The sequence below is a fragment of the Perca flavescens genome, chromosome 8 (assembly GCF_004354835.1).
Source record: "Perca flavescens isolate YP-PL-M2 chromosome 8, PFLA_1.0, whole genome shotgun sequence".
NCBI lineage: Eukaryota > Metazoa > Chordata > Actinopteri > Perciformes > Percidae > Perca > Perca flavescens.
In genome coordinates, this window is record NC_041338.1 from 22,962,476 (window position 1) to 22,987,383 (window position 24,908).

The following is a 24,908-nucleotide window of genomic DNA, read 5'->3' on the forward strand; positions in this document are numbered from 1 at the left end:
GAATACGTGCCAGGAGTGAGGCTACCACCAAATATTGAAACATTAATTTGAGCTGTTTGGCATGATAAAATTACTGTGAATCAAAAATTTTCAATTTGGTTAAAAAGTGAGCTAAAGAGAGAGCAGACAACAGAGACAGATAAAAAGTCAGGAAATAAAAGCCCATTACAAGCGGTAAATTTTATTATGGGATAACAGCACATAAAGCACATCTAAAATCGATGTGTCCAATGCACTTTTAATAAAGGTAATATTAAAGGTACAGTTTCTAAGTACAATATAACAACATTCATATTAGAATGAAAAGTATTTAAAAGACAACATTAAATTTCTTATTTTTCTTTACAGCTGTATTTACAAAATGAATCAAAATACTTATTTTCATATTTAAGAATCAGACGAGAAGGAGCAAAACTACGTTTGTGAATAGACTACCTGCTAAAGAGAGTTCAAAAGAGCTGGATAAAAAGGTACATGATCATCTGTCCCCATTTTTATATCAGTAGCAAACGTGTGACTTAGAAATTTGTGACAACCACACACTAGTTTCGGCTTTCCCATAATTTGCACTGCTTTTACATGGAAAAAAAGAATCCACCCACCCTTCATTTTTAGTTACCCCAACCGACTGAGCACACATTAAACACAGAACATTAAAGAAATCCAGATGTGTTGTATGCCTCTTTTACAAACAACTACTTGATATACAATGCATTAGTAAATCTCAGTGAAATAAAAAAGCTGATATAAAACAAACAGAAAGTGAAGAAATGTGGGTTACCTGTTCAAAAAAAGGTGAACTTTTCTGTAATATTGTCTGCGAGCATTTATTTGACCATTCTAGATCAACATGAAACAAACTTCAGTTATGTTTCTCAAAAAACAAGGTGAGGGGTGACATGTACACTCTAAACGGACCATCTATACATTGAAAACCTTTAACATCAACCCACATGAAAATGATTAACATCACAAAAAGAAAGAGTCTGAAAAAACATTTGAAGCATGTGTGAGTTGAGAATTAATCCTCATGTACAAAATACATTGTCACTTCATTACACGTCTGGAAAACCACAAAAAAAGACAATCAGAACCATGTATGCATCTTGTTACACCGAGAGGCACTCAGTGTGATACGTTGTGAATTATTGCAAACATATTCTCACTGATATTTGCTACAGAGTGGAGAGAAAAGGTCAACTTTGTCCTCAAATGGCAATTATTTCATGTAAATTTGTAACACTTCATGTGGTGCAAGAGTTGTATGCTACTGGTCTGAAGAAACCAGTTTCAGGGTAGTCTAAAATGGGGAATAACAAAAGCATACTGAGGCTTTATTAAAATCCAAGCACCACTTCCCTGCATCAGGTAAAGCAGACACAAGAGAGGTAAATATTTAGTATCTTAAAACCTGACAAACTATAGCCTCAGTGAGTGGTTTTTACAATCAGACAAAGAAAAAAAACACAATACTGCTGTTTTAGTTTTAATATTATCATTTTTCCACAAACCAGAAAAGCAACCTTAAATAGCTTGTTAATTAGCAGATACTAGCTTTGCTATAAGTCAGAAGGAAATAAGTGCCTTATCCCAAGACTAGCACACTGATACAGGTACTGGCTGGGTAATTTTACCACTATCATTTTCATTATCATAATTATTATTTATTGAGTCCTAATATTAATAATACATTAATATGCAATGCAATTAATGGACTAATAGGGCGGCCAGACTTAGGAATCAATACTTTGTTCACAAAATGAACTTACCTAACACCACACATCAGGGCAACACAAAATAAATGTCAGCACACCCTCTCTATCAAACTAATCCTAAAGGAGGGAAGCAAACTAGTAAACAGAGTTATCGTACAATATGGTGTAATTGATAAACAGATAAATAGATTCACTGGGTAGGCCTTAGTAGCAGTATTTTCCTCTTACCTATACTGACAGAAATAACAAAGCTACCTTTATACATGTGATCAATAATAACATTAAATATGGTGAATGAACAGCCGAGAATGAGGGAGAGAGAAAGTGAGAAAATAAGATTTACAGCATACAGGCCATATCATAGTTCTTAGTTCTCCACCTGGGAACAGAACTGGTCAAATATACAGATGAAACATAAAAACATCCACGAAATCAACACAAAATAAACCAAAAAGGTGATAAATAAGAGGTGTATTTACATGCAGATGTTCAAAGACTATTATGCACAAAAGAATCAAAAACAATACACAGACATATATTATTGCTTGACATTCGAATATGGCTAAAAGTTGCTTTTATTTATTTTTTTAAACTATATCCTTAAACGTATTTTTAATCATAAATCCTTATCAGCTGTGCTTTGGAAAATGAGTTCTGTTAAAATGTGATGACTGACTCATAATTCTGGATAACACACCGACACTCCAGCACAACTTTAAGCGTGACATAACACTGATCTTCACAATTTATGGCCGAGAAGACTCATTTTCACAATTTACACTCCAGAATTCATTACAGCTCAGGCCGTGGCTGTGCTGTCCGAACTTACAGCGAAGCATGTTTTCGCTGCGAAGCTGGTCAATGTTGCCTCACAGCATTCTGCAACCTATGAATTGTTGAAGGCGTTATGTCATGCTTTTAAAACCTACACCTATTATGGATGGATCAAGCTCAGCATTTCCAAAACCTTTTTTTTTTATTTTTTATAAAGTCCAAAATAAAAACCTTGTCCACATAACCCTATTCCTCAGTTATTATTAAAGCCTTGTCTGGGGTTTATTTTATTCACACACTGTGAGAACAGACATACACACACACACACACACACACACACACACACACACACGCACACACACACTTTTGCTTTTTACAAACAGACAACAGAGCAGAGACAGAAGGACCAGCACATTTTACTGTATACTATACACTGATTGAATAGCACACTTAGTATCAATCCCTTACTTAAATCGGGATATCTCAAGTGAGAATATACAGAAGGACATCACTCTACAGGCCAGTGTGAAGGTGCAGTTTATAGACACAAGTATCCGTGTGTTTGATGACCATTTTCTGCTATCCTGCCATTATCAATACCAGTACATAATATGAAAACAGAGCAATGGGGCAGTTTTTTCTAGACTGAGAGTAAACGTCATCAGTTTGAATCAGCTGAATAAATAAAATCAAAAAAGGATGATGACTGCACTGTAGAGACCCGTAATTGTAACACAAGGCATATTGCTTGTTTTATATTGTAGAACACATTACATGCCACTTGAATGAAAAACAAGTTTTCACTTTATAAGAAAAGAACTGTTTTGGTGGTAGACCTTAGCTGATCATGTTTGAGAAAATACTGAATTGTTTTATGTGACAATCAAGCAATATTACAACAGTGGAATCATTTTCAAAAAACATCCCAATTTTTTTTTTTTTTGCAAATAAATAACAGGCTATCAGCCAAACCTCCATCTCTTAATTGCTTTCTGAACAGTAAGTGCTGTACTGTATGTTCAGTGTGCTAGGCCTCATCCTCTCATCAATCAAGTGCTTTTACAAGACCTCATAAATTCACATAAGAGCTAATCAAATGCTCTGCAACTGTCCAGAGGAAAGTGAGCTGCTTCTTCGGTCTACCTGTTACCTCCCTGAGCGTTCACACCTCATCCTCTTTCGCTGCTCTTGGCGGGCCACTGGGCCTCTCAACCTGGATTGTCTAGCAGTGTTCCAGACTGGGTTTCTTTTGCTGGGAGACTGAGGTTTACTAGTCGTAGAGGGCTTGTGCATATCCAAATAGCATTGGATCATCATAACAGAAATTATTACTTAGGTACAGCATATCTACTACAACCCAAACACAACTGATTTAGTATTGCATAAGAATATTTGGTTTATCTAACAAAGAGGGTTATCATTTTTAAAGACCCTGATGACACCGTTTGAAACCTAAACAGATTTTTGTGTGACAGGAATATGCTGTGTTCTAATAAAACTGCGATTTGTAAAAGTGATGGGGTTTGTTGCTTTTTTTTTACAAATGAGATTTTCTTGAACTTGACCGCAGGGGCGCAGTGGTTTTTGAGTGGCTGGAGGCCCCCTAAGGACATCCATAATGTAAAATTCTGATGAATATTCAACTGTTAAATCTCAACCACTTCTGATGGAACATCCCTGACAAAAACACAAACTAAACCTAATGAGTACAAACAAACGTCCTCTCAAACAGAAAGCGCAAAAGAAACTCTTCCCTGAGGGGTGACAGCACAAGGCATTAACGCCTTGTACAGATTGCACGGCAGAGGAATGATAAGTGTGCAAACAGAAAACAAAAGACAAACAACTGGATTCTATGTTACGGTTGGTGACAGATGTATCAACATGCTTTGTTGGGTTTCTAAAGGGATATTTTTTTTTCTTTCTTTTTTTCTCTTTTTTTTAAAGATATTTCTAAAAGCCGCTACTGAGATTGCTGGAATGTCTTAGGAATCCATTCTACACATTATAGACGAGTAGACTGGGAAGCGGAAGCAACGACTACTGTTTGGCACATCCAGGGTTTTTTCTACCACTTTACTACCACACTGACAAGAAAGACACACTCAACAAAACAGAAGCACAACAACAAAGCATTCTGAAAATAGCACTTGTCCTACCATTTTTATGTTTCTTCCCTAATCATACAAACAACAGCTAGTCTAATTATTGCAGGGATATAGTTAAGTGCTACCTGACATCTTTTTCTCTCCCTCATTCTCTGTCATGAGTTTATTAAACCAAAACATGTTACAAAAATAGAAGCTTTACTACCAGACAAGGCTTTGAATATTCACTTTCCCTTTACTGTTCCTTCTGTGTCCTGTTGTGGCGTTGCTGAGGCTGAGGCTGTGGTGAGAAGGCAGATAAAGTCACTAAAACAACAACAACAACAACAACAACAACAACAACAACAACAACAAAACACTCAAAACATTTTGACAGAATGTGCTTTTAAGTTAGACCCTGTATCTTTGTCATTAGGCTGTCAACTTGCTTGCTGTATCTTTACATTCCACTAGATGGAACAATTGGACTAAAGTCTGTGTGTGTGTGTGTGTGTGTGTGTGTGTGTGTGTGTGTGTGTGTGTGTGTGTGTGTGTGTGTGTGTGTGTGTGTGTGTGTGTTGAATGTAGATCTTCCCAGTCCGACCCACAGCTATTCAATGTTGATTTGTAAGACCTGGCTAAGATGTTTCATTTCTGTGTTTCCTTGTGGCCTTCTTTACATAATTTGTGAGGTTTTTCAAAGTAAAATTAGTACCAAATATGTAGAAATCGAATGCGAAAGCCAAGAGACTGTAACGTCACTTCAAGGTTTGTTGGCCCTTATTGTACGTGTGCATTCTCCCTAAAAGGAGTATCAGAGCTACATTTGGACAGGTGTCATGGAGGCGGTTGTTGAGGTAACAGGGGATAGAGCTCCTCTAACCTGCCTTCTCATCCGTGCCTCTTTGTTCACCAACCAGCAGCCTCGCCAGCAATCCTAACAAACAGCCCTTACACTTCCAGACCAGTATCATCTGCAGCTCCAAGGACTAGCCTCTGTGACCATGGTTCAACTTGTATTTCTTGTGCACATGCAACACATCACTAGGTAAATATACAAGTCTTAAATTAAAGAAAGGTGTAAATAAAAGTGCCTTATCAATTCAACAATTAAGAATGGTCTAACTACTAATATCATACATGTTATTTAAAATAGATTCTATAAACATTACTTTTTTCTGTATAGTAAGTACTTATGACCATATACCCTGTAGTACATTATAAAACAGGTGGAATGGACCCTTTTCATTGTGTTGGTGCCCTGTGCTTCCCCAGGGCACCTGTCCAGAGAAGGATTAATAGCAGATGGCCTTACATGATTTCACTATGCAACAATGGTGGATGGAGTCTTTGACAGCTAAAATCATTGCGTTTTCATTAGAATTACCAGAATTCTGTTTCTTTTTTTTCTTTTTTTTTAACGATTGTCCATAGAGAGGTTCCGGTTGCATTACCATGCCGACAGACCCTCGCTCAAAGTCGCTGTGAGTTTTCAATCCATGAACCGTGTCCAAAAAATATGACTGAACACAAGAGAAAAAGGGCTGAACTTGACCAAAATGTGCGCATTTGTCAGCTATTTATTTCAGTTTGGGAGATAGGGATAATACCAAAACTGTTTTGGGAATGTAATCTGAAAAATAATACTGATAAATACTGATTTATCTTTTAATTGAAGACGTCTTCAGCTATTTTAATTCCAAAATCAACTCAGTAATTGTTTACACAATTACAAGTCAGATGCACAGGTAAATCATAATAATGGCAATTCAATAAATACTGGTGAGAATGAATGAGTGAAATTAAGTGAATCATGAGTTCCATGTTAGAAATACGCAAAAGAGGGTCAAGTTCAACCAGACAGAAATTATTTGTCCCTATCTCCTCTTCGTGTCCCATGGGGTGTCGGGTCCCACAAGTCTTCCAAAGAGAACTAAATTTGATAAAGTAAACCTTGAGAATCAACTCCCTAAGCCCTCCCCTTTAATGTAAAAGAAGAAGTTGAACAGCCTGCCATCTGTCCGCTCTGGTTTGTGCAGGGCACCAATAAAGTGTCTCAGATTCCTCCTCTTCCACATTCCCCTACGGTGGGCACACTGGCACCTGGCAGGGCTGCTACCCGTCAACGGGCATGGACTGCTCAAAGTCTGATCCGAACAGCTCCTTGTATAAGGGGGGGAAGTGGGCACGCACAATGTCTGGGTATATTGCTTTGAAAGCTGTAAGCTTCTCTGTATGCCTACTGCACAGCGCTCGCAGTGTCGACACTTTGCATATCAACTGTGGAGAGAGAGGAGACAGGTTGTTTAGATTCACAGGGAGGCAAGGACATGGAGCAATGGTAGTGAAAAACATTCCTCCCTACAGTGTATTCCCTCTAACACAGGACAAACAGACTTGTAAATATCGAGACAAGCATTCTGCCACAAGGAAAACTTGACACTTCCTATTATGGAGCTGGTGCAATTGATATATTGCCACTTCTCTACTGATTTGATGTAACATCATAAATGTTTCCCCTGAAATCTGTGTTAGTTTAATGTAATGCACAAACAAATGGTTGATGGCCTGTAGATAAAGATCCTAAACAGTGGGAGATTGCACTGCTACAAGGTTAGAGCATGCTTAGCAGACAGCCACTTTCAGGCATAATGGATGGAGTGTGTACTGCATAGCAATGTACCTTTGTAAGTATCCCATCCTCTCTGTGGTTCTTTTGCAGGACGTGCTGGAGAGCCAGTTGGATCTTCTGCTGGAGTTTCTCAACCTTCACCTTCTCCTGGAGCCAAGATCGGTCTGTAAGGTAAATTATCACAACGTTTTGTTACTGTAAATAACACGTGTAGGCCCCTGAAAAGTCAACTCATGCGAAAAGGAAATGATGCAGTGCCACTAATATAAGATACTAATTGACAGAGAAAAACAGGAGGGCAACTGCGTTCCTTTTCGTGGTGAATGTGCGTCTACTTTTTTCCCCTCTTTGCACTGTGAGTGACACCTACCAGCAGACATCAACACAAAGGCGGAGAACAGGGCGATCTCATCCTCAGACAGGTGCATAGAACACAAGTTTTTCCCAAACTCGAAGACGGAGCTGATCAAGTCGTCACAGCCTGCCACAGCAAAGGACACAGAGAGAGGGCTTAGGATGAGGAAGACCAAAGAACAACATCCACTCTTGATCTTTATTGGGAGAGAGGTACACACGGCAGGGAGAGGAAGGGGAAGGAATGAAAAAGAGCGGCATGCTGACAGCACATGGGAGCGTCTTAAGCAGAACAGGCAATGCTTTTACTGAGTTTTGCCTCCCAGACGAGTCACTTTTGGCAGTTGGGTGGTGTTATGCAAGCCAAAATGAGGTCACTATTGAGGCTTTTAGTTAAATCAATTATCGGGGATATAGAGAGACAGGCGGATGCCACCGCTGCTCGGAAAGCCCATCACTCTGCCTACCCCACTACGGACCTCTGTAAAAACACACAGGACACTGGGACTCTTGAAGCTGGGACAGATACACATGCTCACTCACACACACACACACACACACACACACACACAAAAACTTACACTAAGAAACAGAATTCAGCATTTTTACTGCCACCATGGGACACATTTACATTTTCCTCTGTCAAAAGGCAGTTGGAAATGCGAGTAAATCCATGGTGGAGAGTCTTACTAATGTCATGGCAGTCAAACACGAATGCTATTTGCTTTCGCTTGAGATGTTTTTATATCAGACTATCAATGATGGTTTTGATAGCGCTCTCCCTAAAGACACTCCGTCTGGCTTTATTTATTCCACAGTTACAGGAGCCATATGCAGCAGAGCCTCACTAACATCTCTGTTCTACCATAAATAACCATAGCAGAGACAGCAATGCCAGGTGAGGCAGGGATGAGTTTGCTTCCAGGCCTTCAGATCAGCAGACTCTAATTTTGGCTATTACACCAAAGGAGGGAATAAGACACTGTAAGAAACACACAACATGGCAGCACACAAATACACACATGCAAACTCACTCAAATGTGCACCACACGCATACATCCACCCACACCCACCCCACTTACCTAATGACTTGAACACATCAGGTCCGGCATACTTTCCATCAAAATAGACAGTGTTGTTTTGCGAGTCAAAGGCACGGCACATTCTGACAAACACAACTTCCAAAGAGCCTGTGGAGACAGACAGGAACAAGATGCTGAATCTGAGCACTGCTTTTCCCTCACAGTTCCACATCAGTACGGGATGCAAAACACATGATTGTACTTTGTGCTATTCTTCTACAATGAGTAACACAACCACTTTGAAATAAAGAAGCCTGCCATCAGAGGGATAAAAAAACACCTCTGCAGATGATAATATCATAGACAGAAGGCTATTCTTCCATAATGACATGCCAGATAAAAATTGCGCTTCATTCAGTAGTGACAGTGCTTATTCATTCAACCTTTATTTAGTAAGATAGGTAGGGAATTTATTCTATTCTGCAATTTTGTACCACTCCGTGGGAGTGGATAAGAGGATCAAGAAAATGTAACAGAAGCCATTACTGCCTCGAAGGGAGATGCCACTGTTTTACAATGTCATGTCTGACAAGGGATCTCGGCCTTCTTTCATTATTCATTTTGGCTGTGCTAATGTAAATATTCCTAAGGGAAAGACTCACGAGGGGTGATTGTTTATTGCATGTGTGGTATGTTTGTATCTGTGTGTTTGAGCATCCGTATTTATGCGTAAATATAGGTGACAGCGTGCACAGAGCCATAGCTGCATTTAATATTCTGTAAGTATGAGAGCAGTTTGAATAAGCAGACATCATCGGTGTCTGGGAAAAGAGAGGGGACTGGCAGCCGTCATGATAGGTATTATCTGAGCTCAGGAACACATTGCTAATCTAATGCTGTGTCCATTCCTGCTTTGTATCTAATGAACAGAACAAAATAGAGAGCGACAGAGACAGACAGAGGAAACAGGCAGGGTGGGGTCTCCTCTCTGTGACACTGTCTGTGCGTGTGAAGAAGAGGGCTTCGTGTAGTCAGGTCAGCTACGCCCTTGTGACAATGCCAGAGGGGGGGGGGGGGAGAGGGGTGGTGGTGGTGGGTGAGTTTGACGGCAGCAGGCCATGTTGACAGGCTGTCATACCTGCTTTCAGCAGCACTATCTGATCGTTCTGACACAGCTCCATGAAGCCGTCGATGCGCTTGGCGAACTCCACCACATACTGAATGGCCTCTGTTATTTTGATAGCACACAGCTGCCACATGACTTCCCGGGGCTAAGAACAGATAGGACAGAGAATGAGTTATCTACTTTAAAACAATGGATTTGATTTCTGTAGCTGTTGTGGAGGCAAGCATAGGCCGCTGCTGTGGTCAAAGTACCTTGCTCTGGTAGCTCTCGACCTCCTCCTGCAGGAAGGCCTGCCAGGTCATCTGCTGCAGCTCCTCCCTCAGGTACTGACATGTCTCCATGTGTGACTTGGAGATGTTCTGGGCCAGGTGCTCTGCAACACAACCATTGTACCATCGTCAGAAACCCAGAAGATCACAGTTGAGATCTAAGTGTTACTCACACGGCGATGTGAAAGTGAAGACCTCACTGATGAAATACGCCTCAGGAAAAGAAGATTTATTTACTGAGCTTACAAAAAGGTGGAGAGGCGGATACGTGTGGGCTTTTTTGACTGGGAAAAGGCTTGTTGACATTTTCTTTTACTGCCTGCAGGAAGCTCATAACTTAAGGTTGAGGCAAAACCAATCTAGTTATGACACAAATGCATGGAGGGGAGGAGGGGCGCCACGTTACTCACTGAAACAAAGGTCACATTTTCTGGGAGAGAAATATTGAGTATAAGAATTTAAATGGTTTTGAAAACACATCTGTTAAAAGGAGTTCCTAGGCACAGGGGAGCCTAAAAAAATGATTTCCCCAGACACCTGCCCTGCTGTATCCTGATTGGCCCTAATTAATGGAAACTAATTACAAAAAAAGAGGCTCTTTTAATGAGTGTTGGAGATGAGTCTCCAACCTCCTGCTATTTTAAGCAACCTTTGTGTCGTTTGCCCCACGGTTGAGTTGTTCTCCCCCCTCCTCCATTTTGCTGTCTCTCCTCTCGTCTCCCCCTGCCTCTCTCCTGCTCCTTACCTAGTTCAGCCATGGACACGGTGGGGGAGGTTTCTCCGTTGGTGAAGGAGCAGTAAGGGAAGAAGCCAGAGCCGGGGGCAAAGTCGCAGATGGGCTCCGGCTTGATGCCGTTGATGTCCAGGCCTGACTGGTCAGGAGATGGCTGGATGTCCAGGTAGAAGCTGCTAACCGCCGAGTCTGGTTTGCTGCCATCAGGGGTGTGACCATCCATGTAGCCGCTGAGGTCGTCATGGAGCTCTGTGAGGCCGTTGGCTGAGAGGCCATAGCTAGGTGTGAGCGGCTCTGCCTCTCCGGGCTGTTGTTGGTGGTCACGCTGCTGCTGCTGCAGCCGGTGCTTCTGGACCTCAGCGTACAGGCTGTCTCGCTGCTTCTTCGACATGCGGCCAAACTTCACCGCTGTGATTAGCAGGACAAAACATGTGTGAGACTCTAGTGAACTATCACAAACAAAACATAAATATGTGATAATAAATAAATTGTACATAAAATAATATGAAAGCCCTAGTTAATTAGTAACATACAGTATATACAGTTTATACAGTATATACGTCCCTTAAAATGCGATTGCTATTCTAGAGAATGCCTAAAACTGTGTAACTGCTCTGAGAACAAATCATATTATCTCACACTATTGGTTCAATTCTGACTGCTTTAAAGAAAAACTAAAATGCCATCTGAGACTGAGATAAAAATGACTTGTTTGGACAAAACAAAAGGATTGAATTGGGGATTTTTTGGGCACAAAATAATGTTGTTCTGTACCACATTCAGAGATCATCTTTCAATTTGTATGTTGCTATTAGACCAAAAGACACCTGCTATTAGCATCATACACCATACGGATGTACAGTACAGTAAATTAAGAGAGATATACTCTTTTAACAGATAACACGGATGTAAAAAAAAAAGCAAATCTCCATATTTCAGGAGGGATCAGTAATGACAGAGAGTATTATAAAAATGAACAGCTTCATAAGTAAAGTGGCAGAAGTGGGAAGTGACTAACAGCTTACCAGCCACTCAAACATGACACAGGCTAAGTTGCTGCCTCCTGGTTCAAGGTTTCCAGACTAAACAGTGGTGCTGAGAAAGAGACTCCTTGGCCAGAGTTCTGGGGGCCTGGCAGTATGTCAGCTGGTCACAGTGTGTGTGTGTGTGTGTGTGTGTGTCTTTGTGTGTGTGTGTGTGTGTGTGTGTGTGTGTGTGTGTGTGTGTGTGTGTGTGTTTGTCTATGCACAGTGAAAAGCAAGTGAAGCGGCAAGGAGGAGAGTGCGGGCAGATGGGCTCTGGTGTGTTGAGTGAAGGCAAGAGTCACCTTCGTCTGTCCTAAGTGTGTGAGTGTGTGTGTGTATCCGTGTGTGTGTGTATGTGCATGCGTTTGGCTATGCAGAGGCACTCATAAGTGCTAATGTACTTCTGTGTTCATTCACATTAATGAATATGTGTGTGTAACTGAATTTTAGTGAAGTAGTGTGCATACAGATATGTGCATGTATATTCCGGTTTTCTTTTGTCGGTGTGAATCCTTGTCCTGTGTGTGTTTTACAACAACAACAACAAACACATCATATATCTGCTTTGTTCTGACATTATCTCCTCAGCTCAGCCCAGTCTGGACCAGCCCTGTCTGGACCAGCCTGGCACAGCAGGAGCCCTCCAGCACACATCCCCACCTGTGCGCTCCCATTACAGCATCTCAGATGCCGAAACACTAATGACAACCTCTAACAACCTCCTATTTCTCAAACCTAGTTTCTATTACAGCAACAAATTAGTCCCACAGACAAAGCACTCACCTGCGACTGGCAGACAATGAACACAGACTGACGTCTTAGCATGTGTACATGTCTCTTTGAGAATAATGGCGGTCATTATCTGTGTGTATTTTCTTTGTCTCTAAAACAAACTATCAGTATACAGTACTACATCAATATAGGGTCAGGAATAAAAAACCAAATAACAATAATGATAGACAGAAAGTAACACGCACAGGGGAATTGTTGGGTTTCTGTAAATGATGTGTGGTCTAGACCTACTCCATCTGTTACGTACATGTCCTGAGATAACTTCTGTTATGGCTTGACACTATAAATAAAATTGAATTGAATAAATGGCTACTTAAAAGCAGCTATGACTTGCAATAAAGTTATGGTGTTGCTTTTCTGAATCTTCAGGAAATATACCTCTGGTTCATCACTTTTACCGATTTTCTCTGAAAAATACAGATTTCTACCTGGGAATAAGGACATTTTTTGTCCCCACATACCAAAAAGTTGCATTTTCTGCCGCAAGAAGATACTGACTAGTAGTTTACAGTAAACAATGTCCTGCATTTCTGTGTTATTGATTTTTGTATCCAGTCTTCACTCATTATTTTAAAATAAACAGAATCAGAATACCTGGATTGGTATTTTTATAATACATAATGAGCCTGAAATATACACTACCAATAACTTCTAAAAATGACAATTGATGTTTGGATCTTGCACGCCTTCAGAGGGAGGTCAGAGTCCACAACAGCATCCCTGAAGCACTGGTTCAAAGACACTTCAGCAGAGCAGATTCTTGCCCACACAGGGGCTTGAACCTGGGCTCTTCACCTCTCCCGACTCACCATGCAACCCTGCTGTATCCGCCCACCTCTTCCATCAAGCACTTACCATCTCGTGACATGCCCACTGCCAGGCACTTCTGCAGCCGGCAGTGCTGGCAGCGGTTGCGGCTGGTGCGGTCGATCAGGCAGTTCTTCTGACGGGGGCAGGAGTAGGCTGCATTGCTCTGCTGACTCCTCCTGAAGAAGCCCTGCACAGGAAAGGGGCATGGAAAGACCTTGGGTTACTGGATGAACAACTGTGGGTGGAAAAATGTTCTGGGACTAAAGGACCAATTCATGGCTTCATAGTGTTTTAGTGCTGACAAAATCCATTACTGATTGATAGTGATTTACTATTTTTCTAGTGCTGATATTTTTATTTTACTGCTGCCAAACAGATTAGATAATAAAACCACTGTGATGATACTGTATTTTTCTGGCCGCTGTAATATCTGGCAATCAAAGAGTGCTTTATTTCACCACTGTGTTCAGCATGAGGGTGGTGTGTTTTAGTAGGAATGATAACAGCGGATGGTATTTTTCTTCGGTGGGGTTATTAGTGTTGATTAACGCAGCACTGGCATGTGCAGTGCTAAAGGATTGCGAACGCACACCGACTGGATTCCTCATCCTTTGACTTAATGAATTGATTCCAGCACATCATTAACATGCCCCACTCTACTGCTCCATACACATATGTCTTAATTAGCTGCTCATTGGCTATTTAATTACAAGAAAACAGCTGACAGCTGCCAAGTTGCTTTATAATGGAAGCCATTATGGAAACAGGCTATAACTGCCAGTGACAAGCAGCACTCTTTAATAATGCTATGATTTATGGTCCAAACTTTTGTACTTGCACATATCATTAAAGGCTTCTCTGCCTTGGACTAATTAGCAATCATTAAAGATAGAATTCAGCAGTTTATTCTTTAGTGTTTTGTTCCTTCCAGCTCCTGTGTGAGGGAGAGGAGCACTGGGAAGAACAGGAATCTCTTTCTCTCTCACACACACGCACACAGACATGCACACATACACAGGCACACACACACACACAGGCACACACGCAGGAGGAAACAGCAAAGGTGCAGGCTGGCTGAGGAATGCTAATGATGTGCCTGGTGACAAGCACAGGGACAAGAATACACTCTAAGCACAAAATTGCCCTCACTGTGAATGGCTGGTGCATTTGAAACAGTACAAAAGAAGGCTTCAATGGAAGCAACACTGTAGCAAACAGCCAACAATCTGCTATAATTCAAAGCACTCTCCTTTTGATCATTTTATTTCAAGAAGAGCATGCTGCAGCAGAAGCAAAAACACAGTGAAAAGACATGTCCCTGGGAGGGAAAGGCAGAGGGATGACTTTGTCCGACTAATTGTGGTTTTCTGTGATGTCCTCTATGGTGCTTGACCACTTTAATGATCGTGTTCTGTGTGTTTACACTCCGCAGTTCCTCTCCAAATGATCGTAAAACTTCAGCAACATTTTCAAACGTCTTTCCTTGCAAGCAACTTTCTTTACCTCCTCAAATTTCCCCTGTCTTCTTCCCCCTCTCAGTTCTCCTGTCCTTCACACACACACACACACACACACACACACACACACACACACACACACACACACACACACACACACACACACACACACACACACACACACACACACACACACACACACAAACACACACTACTTCCCACGACACAAACGAGGTTCAGTCTCTTGATGCTTACCTTACAGCCTTCACATGTTATCACGCCGTAATGGATGCCTGATGATTTGTCTCCACAGATCTTGCAGGGAATTATTTCGATTTGAGCTGAAATGAAAGAAAAGAAGAAAAAAAATCAACATTTTGCTGTCACAAGTCACTGTAGAACACCCTCACCATGGATCCATGTTGATACATGAAAGAGCACTGTGCTTCTAAAAACATCTCATCCAGTGGCTCTTGAATCCTCACTTCCACAGAGCATTAGCTGAATATTTACAGAGTTGGACGTATGTGTATGTCTGTATGTGTATGTGTGTGTGTGTGTGTGTGTGTGTGTGTGTGTGTGTGTGTGTGTGTGTGTGTGTGTGTGTGTGTGTGTGTATAGAAAAGGAGGCCATTTTAAGTCCTCACAAGCAGCCAATGTAAACATGGTGTGAATTTGCATCCTAAACACAACTTACATAAGGAAATCCCAGCTATACCTACAAACCCCTTGCCTTGTGCAATGACAAAGGCTCATTTAGCCACATGAGTCAAACTTCACCATAAAAACCATAAAAACCTGTGGCCACACATAACATGCCCACTGTGCTGGACAGAGTGGTGGCAGTGACTGTGGGTGCACGTCTGTAACACTACATGAAAAAAGTGTTCAGTGGCTGTGGTCGTGTTGCGCTGTTGACAGCCCTGTGATTCACTCGCCATAGAGGACAAAAGCACAGAGAGGACAGGCCTCATCCATCGTTAGTCTTCTCTTCAGGAGCGGACCACAGGGCAACACAACAGAACACACAGACATCAGAGACACAGAACTCCCAGCTCGTCCCAGTGATCTCAGCTTTATCACTGCAGCCACTGATGCTACATCCCTCTCCACCTCCACTTCCCCCTCCGCCCCTCCCCCCTCTCTCTCCAGAGATCTCTATCTCACAGCCCTCCTCCACATCTCCAACATCTCAGTCCCACCATCCCAACAGCGCACTGCAACGCCAGACGAACTCCGCTATCTGATCTAAATCGAGGAAAGATCACCGCGGGATGTTTCCTCACGATGTAATGGTTTTCTCCAACCAGCCATGCAGCCAACCAATCAGAGCATGTGGAGATATTGCAACACAAGTCTATACCAATTAGGGGAGGAATATTATGATTTTGCCTTAATAAGACGCAATAAAAATTACAATAATTAAAAAAGTGGTGGTACATTCACTATGTCTGAGTGTTACATCAGCCTCTCCCCTCTAGCCAGGCCTAACTGTCTCTTCCCATGACTAGACTAGATGCTTCAAATATCCCTCGCACACCTTAACAACCAACCTCTTTAAACTAGTTTGATCACATCAAAAGTACTTGTGCTAAAGTTCAATCCAGAGATCCCTGCCCATTTTAATCATCTGCCTTGGAGCTTGTAATGTGTCATGTGGATAATGTCCTTGTCCCTGAGGCATGCCCGGGAGAGGCCCTTAACACAGAGCCTCTAATCCACTAACCCCGGAGCCACACTCCATTCATTCAGGAATCTGTGTCTGTTCTCCTCGCGCTGCTGGAGTCAACAAGATCGGCCATGTTTACATGGAATTAGCCTACATTTTAGTAAAATGAACAAAAGGGAGTGGTGGAACATGCACAATTAATTCTCCTCCAGACAACACCTCCTGCGATTTGTGATTCTCACATACAATAGAGGGCACTGCACCTCGTCGGCCCGGATTAGAGTGAAATGCAGGCAGGAGACGGGCTTTGACAACCTAACTGAGAGGGTTAATTTATAATTAATCTTTTCCTTACTGTGCACAGTTGCTTGTTATTTCGGTTAGGTCTATCTCTGTATGAGTGCACTCTATTGTTTGTTTTTGTGTTCTCCCTGCATGAGCATTAGCAGTGCAGTGTGTTTCGACTCCTTTAGCGTTTTCAGCCTCATTACTTACATAATTTGTTCTGACATGCACTCACAACAACTGAAGCATGCTGTAATTATGACTAGCTGTGGTTATGGTGAGCTAAAGGTTGTAGTGACAGGCCCCAGCCATTGGGTGGCAGTGCAAGGCTGTGGCTATGGTTGTCTTGCCAAGTTAAGCCAAGCTTCCACCCACCCTATCCAGCCCACAGGCTTTTGGCTCTGAGCTCCAGCCTCTGATAGCTCCAGGCTTAGGCTGCTGCTAGCTTCCCCCACCCCCACAGCATAGCTGTGAGATGCCTTCATCTCTCCTGAAGAAGCGGAGCTGGCTAGGCGCTCACTCAGGCCTGACAGAGGCTGTGCCACATCAGGTGAAAGCAGTGGGAGTAGAGACGCAGTGGTGCCAGGCCGGGCAGGGCATACACATACACGAGCATGCCTCACAAAGCCCTATCTGCAGCAGGAAGGCCCTGAGTGCACACAGCCTCACCAGCTAACACCCTCTCACTCCACCGCTGCACAAGCCCCTGGATGCTCAGTTCACTCAACAGTAAAAAGGGTTTGTCTCTGGACCGGCTGAGGCAGGCTCTGTAGTTTCTTGTATGAGAAAAGATCTCAGTCTGAACATATAGTAATTTCCAAACCAGGGTAAGAGGCTTTCAAAAGGATGTGGAGAGATGGGGTCAAGGAGAATAAATACCCAGCAATGACACAATGGATATCAAATACACCATGAAGTCACCTACAGCATCAGCCTAAGTCAATATTTTCTATATCTGTATGACTGTGCGAGTTGTCCTTTTGAGTGACTGGTCATGGGGCCCCTAAGCTACACTCTAGACAGTGAAGATGATTTAAACTGAATTCCCACAGGAGAGTCAGTCAAAAAAGGCCTGCGCTTATAAGCACTCCCAATCTGGCAGTCAATATTTATTGACATGAGCTGCGGTGTTAACTGCCTCTTGGTGTGAAACAGGCAGCTGCTGGCTCGCTTGAGCTTGACCAGCGCAGTGCCACTGATCCCATTCACCGCGCCTGCCTGCCTGCCTGCCTGCCTGCCTGCCTCCCTGCCTGCCCGCTTCCCTGCCAACCAGCACTGCCTGTGCTGTTTACGACATCAAAGCCAGGCACAGTTAGACGGGCAGCCATGCTAAAGCCCATCCCAGCAGCCTGACGCTCCTTACAGCACTGTGAGATGGCTTCTGCACGCAGGCCACTTCAAAGACACCTGCTGAGTCGCCAAGATTATGTGTGAATCACACTGCAGCACAATCGCACCACAGCACATAACCATAAGGGCCAGACAGCAGCTCAAGTCTGATTTCCTGCATGCAGCATTGCAGCCTGGCGTGGGTGTCTTGGACAATGGGCATGGCAGAGAGAGGAGACAGTCAAGCCGAATGCTAAAGCTTGTTCTTTGTCTGTCTGTGGTTGAGCAGTTCAAGGACACTGATTCACCACACTAGCAGGCCCTTTGAGGGGATGACGTGTCACTCAGAGCACATGTACAATAGGGCAGCAAGGCCTCTTCATGTTCACCCAGTGCCCTTCACTGTCTTCTCCAAAGCCCTGAGATCAGCCCACTGCTAAAACTACACACCATTATCAAAGACCTGGAAACTGACAGTCAAATGTGAACACCCAGAACAATTTGCCAAATGCACAGTAACAGCTTACAGAGGCCCTGTCATAGTTTATATTGTTATAAGCATCGTATAGACAGACACTGTCAGACAGAACACTTCCTCCCTGTGCACTGCAATTGCAGCATTGCTACATTCAAAGATGTCATTCACAAGACAAAATGAAACTGTGAAGCTGAGAAATAAATTTAAAAAGTGGTATATAGAGGTTAAATATTCAGAAAAGCTGATACTGTGGTAGTTACTATGCAGTGTAAATTCTTGAAGAAAAACAAAAATTAGTATGCACTGCAGCAGACCTGCTATTTTCACCTGCTTGCACAGTATAGTGGACTATATACTATATAAGACTATATACTCTTTTTTTAATATAAACATCTTCAGAAATGTGGATCATTTTATTTATTTCCTGGTAATTATTCTTTAATCTTTGTTCCATACTTCTTAGAATTATATTGTTCAAGTTAAAGAATGCTGTACAAAATGAAAAATGAAAATCCCACAGGCTTGTGCAAACATGGAAAATCACTAGTCAAAATCTCCTGGCTGTTCCCACTGAACCCTTGGACTACTGACATAACGTTGAAGGATTAAGATTATCCCTTACATTACAGACCCATGCCCAGGCCACCGTCATAATGCTGAGAGCTTAACCCATTACTCGATTGGACCATTAAATCATTTTCTCATGGCCTGATGATTCATGATAGAGGAGCACAATAAATGAGGTCTGAAATTGAGGCTTCTATATACTGTTTTGTCTCTGCAGAGCTGTTTTTTTCTTTCTTCCATTGGCTCATTTACAACACACATCATTCTGAAAGAAAGCGTGTGAAGCAGTTGGAGGAAAAACACATTTGCTTCTCTGTGCATGTTTGTGTATTTGTGTGTGTCTGTCATGTTGTGTTGACAGCTGTCAATGACAGAGTGACGCAAGCCAGCAGGGCTCATGGCAGAGATTATGTAAGGAACTGGACAGGGCACAGCATTATGAGCAGATTAACAATTCTCTTCCCTTCAGACAAACAGTGTTAATACATTCTCCTATAATATTTTTTTTTTGCAACAAAACAAAACAAAAGCTTATAGGGATAAATCTGAGGACTGTTATACAAAAGCAAATTTTCTTATTAATGGAGCATTTACACATGGTCAACATATAAACACCAGAGACACTGAACCAGCTGGCAAATGTTTAAGAAGCAATGTTCCTCCATTATTATGTGCAGCTTTTCATTTTGCTACGTGAACTTCCCATTTGACGGTGGAGATCAGCTGTCGGTTGATAAAGAGTCTTCTCTAAACAGATACCCATGGCAGTCAGATCTACCTGTAGAGAGACGACAGCCTTACAAGAGCTGGAATCAGAATTCTGCCTCTTTTCATCTGCCAGGGCTCTGCTGTCATGTGAAGTCACACAACACAATACTTTTTTATTCCCATTTATGCAGCAGAAGAAAGGTTATTTGAATGTCAGCGGCAAAGGACAGTTGTGGCACGATACACAGGCTGAATAGTAGAAATGTGTTATTTGTTTAGGGATCGGTGGCTGTTGGCATATCCCCATAGAGCTGTTCTAATGCCATTGCTGGTTTGTATCGCAAAGAAAACACATCGCTATACAAAAATTCACCTGCAGACCAAAACTCTGTATCATCACTTTAAACAGCTTCCATTCAACCTATAAACACGCTGAAGTCATCAAAAAAAAATTCTGACCAGAGGGATTAAAGCAAGGAAAGACATAATTGACACATTTTGATGTCTCTATGCTGCATCTTGCTAATTCCCCCCCCCCAATCATTTAGCTGCCTAAGCTGTGATCCCTCTTCACTAGAGACTAGCTATATTTGAAGAAATATTTCCGTTTCAAAAGATGGGCTCTTTAAGCCTTTCCCTATTATTACTTCATAGCAGTGCAGTGACTTTGCTAAAGCTCAGGTCTGGACCATCGCCCTGGGCTGCTTTTTGGATGAACTCATGCGTACATCTCTGTGTTTGTTTGTGTGTGAGGCCTATTAATATTTCAACACTGCCCAACTCCAGATGCCTGTACAACACAGCAGTGCTTCTCTCTTCATGTCTCTCCCTGTATTTACTTGACTGTTTTATTGAAGTGCATTCTGACACCCTCTATGAGGGGGAGCAGGAGAGGGGAAGATGTATTCCCAAACCGCAGCACAAGACATCTCTCTCCATGTCTCTTTCTCCACCGGCGTAACAGTAATTTGGGCACTAATTTATGTGTTGTGGCAAAGATTGACGAGCTTCCTGACTGGGAGTCTGCGCGCATGCACTCTAGGGGAAACAACAAAAGCCTGGGTTTACCGAGCAGACGAGCACCATGAAGGGTAGCATGTGTGCGGCGCTCCTCTTCCCTCCCTTGTCTGCTCCACCTGAACACAAATCTCTCTCCCCGTCACTCCTTACCTCCCTATATCCATCTTCCCCCACCTATCCCCTTCTTGTCTGTGACTTCAGTGACAAGTGAAGTTGTGCCTGGGTGCTGGGGACCGGAGGGCACGCCCCCTCCGTGTGTGCAAGCGTGTGTGCGTACATGTGTGCCGAGGGAGAAAAGCTTACACTGTTTACTCTGATGGCAAAATACAATCTGTAGACAGCACTCACTTATGCATTCTACCAGCCCCTAGTTAGTCATGGAGAGCCATGAGAGCTGAATAAAATATCTGTGTTCCAAATATTTACATGCTTTGTCTAACTATTTAGATCACTTGGTTTGGGCCCTTCATACATTCAAATGTGATACATCCTCTATCATAATGATGTGCATTTTCGAAGGGAAATAGAAGTTTTTCAAGTCTGAGTCAGAGTTGCTTGTGCAGTTGTTGCTTTACTCATGCATTCTGCAGCAAGGAATTGGGATGCACCAAAACTGAAAATCACTGAGGCTGAAATCACACAGGACCGACTGATTGACTGGTGCAGGAGCTGCTGTTTGAATTCTAAGATTTAGCTGAGGATCGTGTGATGCTTCCGAACCTTTAGTCTGACCACTTGACCTAAGCATGCAAGGGTTAAAGCCTTGATTGTGGTACAGTGCCTTAGTTAAGCACCTCTCAGCTCCCCATCTCCCTGCAGGGACAGCAGCCTAGTAGGCTCCTTTAGAAAAACACAGGAATATATAAATAATGAATCCTTCAAAACATCCACTGCAATTACACGCAGAAACCTTTACATAACAACAAAGAGCCTTGTTCCATTGCACTAGGGAATTTGCTACTGCCACACTGTACAACTTCCTTCCTCCTATAATTGCTGTATTAGTATGCATTTCTTGAAGACAAAGACTGTGGGTTTTTGAATAGGACTGTTCTTCTGTTTCACACAAAGAAATCAAAACTTACACCCATACAACTTCCTGCATGGTCTTTTTGCCAGAGGGGTGACAGAGTATATGAACATTTTATGTGTGCATTTTAGACATTTTCAAAGAGAAAGGTGCTTCAGTTATGGTAGATATTGGAGAAGAGGGGGTGGGGGCTTAAAGTCCCGTCTCATGCTGCTGCTCAGGGTCAGTGGGTCAGAGGCACACAGCCAGAACACACATGGAGAGCAGGCTGAATAGTTCAGCTGACAGTAATTGTCCCTCTGTGGTCTCCTTAGGAAAACATGTTTCCAGACAACGCAGACCGGCTGCATGGGCCAGATAGTAATCATGATCTTGACTTGCTCCATCGAAGAGATAAACTCAGCATAAGCCTACAGTTATGGCACGAGTCAGTATTTCCATTGGAGCTGACATCAGCCTAAGCCAGCTCTGCACGGTGATGCAGCACATGTGTTAATAGATCAAGTGATGAGCTTTATTCCAAAACATTTGAAATCAATTAGTTGGGAGAAAAAAACCACATAATGACAGCAATGTCATCATGCAACATCTCTACATATAAAAAAAAATAGGAGCCACAGTGTGGCAGTGTGTGAGTCAATTAATAATTATCCTTTAACAATTTTGATACTTTAATTTCCTATATTGCATGAGCGTCCAACGTATATTAAATGGATAGGCCACCGTTTGTTGAACAGGTCTTATCACAGTCTCCCCTAGCTGTAGATAGGTGTGCCAACGCATTTTTTGTGCATGCATTGTTTTAGTCCGGTGCAACACCGGCAGTGCCGCCGCTAGTTAGCTTAGCGTAGTGAATGGAATCCTATGTTGCTGGTTAGAATTTTGTGAGTAAAAGGGAGCCAATAAAAGACAAAAAAACAACCTAATTACTTGCACTGAGACAAAAAATGCGTTGGCCCACCTATCTACAGCCAGGGTAGAACGTCATAAGCCCTATTTCAACAAACGGTGGCGTATTCCTTTAAACTGCAACTTCAAATTCACGAAAGCTTTTAAATCATATGTATCATAATCATATGTATCTTTTTTATTTGAATGCATTTTGATCTCAAAATTTAAAAAGTCAGTCAAAACATGAGCAAGTCTGTCTACTTTTAATGGACTCTGGAAAGTTATTGTCTACGAGTTTTATGATTGCTGCAGACAGCCCCGCCGTTACTCAACAATTTTTACGGCTGGGCTGATGAGCGCTTTTTACAGCACCTCTAACATTCTGCTTGAAGGTCTTGGGTTTTCATCAGCTGAAAAAGAGCAGGCAAGGACAGGGAAGATGAATGACATCAATGGCCAGCCGATACTACCAGGGATGTGTGATTGAGACAAATGAGCCTTGTTACATTAGCTGGTGATACTGAATCCTGCTGCTCAAAGATCCAGAGCTTGATAGAGCTGAAACTAGAGGCACCCAACCTTTCCACAGATCACTGGTGTCATGGGGCCCCAGAAGAAGAGCTTTCTCAAAGAGCCTGCTTCACGGGTCTCGCTCTTTCTGTTTTTACCTGGACCACTTTTGTTTTGCCCTCATGTGAGCCCTTTTTTATGTGCAAGTGCACACACACACACACACACACACACACACACACACACACACACACACACACACACACACACACACACACACACACACATGCACACACAGCGCTACTATTTGGCATTCAAAGACTTTCTAAGCCTTCATTTCCAGGTGCAGAAAAAACATTTAAGTGAGACAGAGCAATTATCTAATCCATATACAGTTCCCTAGGATATTATTGTCTTAATAAGTGACTGCAAATACTTCCATCATGCATCATTTATCCTCAATGCTACTAAATGTTCAAAAATTATTAACTGAAATGTTATGATCGTAACCCATGTAAAATATTTACTTCTGATGATGAAATTTGTAAGTCATTTTAAAAATCAATCTGTGTATTTCATTTTGCTCCAGGCAGTATCAGTAGACCGAGGCGATGAATGCCAATGGCTTGCTTAAGTGTCAGTCGGTTGCAAAATTCTGAGAGTATTTAAGGTAGAAGCTTTCCATGGAAATTTACAGGAAATAATTGAAACAAAATGGAAATATAGGGGTTATCTGTTCAGGCTCTTTTGCCATGCCACTTTCATACAGAAACTAACCTTTTACCATATCATAACAAACAGAGTGTAGAATGTGCTATGTGGTGAGTTAGCTAGCTAGCAAGTTAATTACTGGGGAAAGGCACTTTTAAAATTTGAACCGACAATGTGGGGTGTGTGCAAACTAAGGGTTGAAAGCGAGCAACTACTTTGAAAAAAGAAAGTTTTGTAATAAAGAATGAATTGAAATAGATTAATTAAAACTTCGCAATTATCATACTCAATCAAGCTACATCCCACATTGTAACATAACAGCTAGCTCTGCTGGTTGGTTAACTGAAATATCATAAAATAACACATTCACTCCAGTAATATGATCAAAACGTACATGAAAACATGTAGTTGGTTTGGCTCAGACAGTGCAGTAGTGTTAGCAGTAGAGTGGGCTTGTAGTCTCGCATTGCCAGACCTTCCTCCACAGCGCTGCGGAGGAGGGTCTGGCTAGTCCACAGAGCATTCCGGAATGGGAGAAAAACGTGTTCTGGTTTATTGGCATTTCTTTAAACCAATCTCAATCACACGGAGCCGCTGCAAAACAGCCTCGGGAAGGAACTTGTTTTGGTGGAACGTGGAATTTGTTTTAGTCTTGCAACAGAAAACTCAGATTGGACAGATAGTCTAGCTAGCTGTCTGGATTTACCCTGCAGAGATCTGAGATGCAGTTAACCATAGTTCTCATAAATCCACTGGAGTTTAAAATTCCAACACAGAGAAAGCGGAAGGAAATGGACATCGGCGAAAAGACATGCATCCGGCAGAATTTCCTGCGGCACCGGAGCAATCCCGGAAGTGGAACGTTGTGGATATAGACTAAGTGGACTATGATGGGAAAAAGCACTATGCGGAGG

General features: G+C 42.3%; 1 protein-coding gene across 2 annotated transcripts in view; it reads right to left on the reverse strand.

Annotated features, from left to right (window-relative positions):
• Positions 1-2,889: 2,889 nt before the first annotated feature.
• roraa (RAR-related orphan receptor A, paralog a) overlaps positions 2,890-24,908 on the reverse strand; it is a 214,847-nt gene continuing 192,828 nt past the window's right edge. For both annotated transcript variants that reach the window (XM_028584840.1, XM_028584841.1), the window contains 9 exons: positions 15,052-15,137; positions 13,385-13,526; positions 10,725-11,120; positions 9,962-10,083; positions 9,723-9,855; positions 8,645-8,752; positions 7,579-7,689; positions 7,260-7,372; positions 2,890-6,856 (listed from right to left, as the gene is read on the reverse strand). In XM_028584840.1, the coding sequence (XP_028440641.1) occupies positions 6,692-6,856; positions 7,260-7,372; positions 7,579-7,689; positions 8,645-8,752; positions 9,723-9,855; positions 9,962-10,083; positions 10,725-11,120; positions 13,385-13,526; positions 15,052-15,137 (1,376 nt within the window). In that variant the 3' untranslated portion in view covers positions 2,890-6,691. The remainder of the gene's footprint in view (positions 6,857-7,259; positions 7,373-7,578; positions 7,690-8,644; positions 8,753-9,722; positions 9,856-9,961; positions 10,084-10,724; positions 11,121-13,384; positions 13,527-15,051; positions 15,138-24,908) is intronic.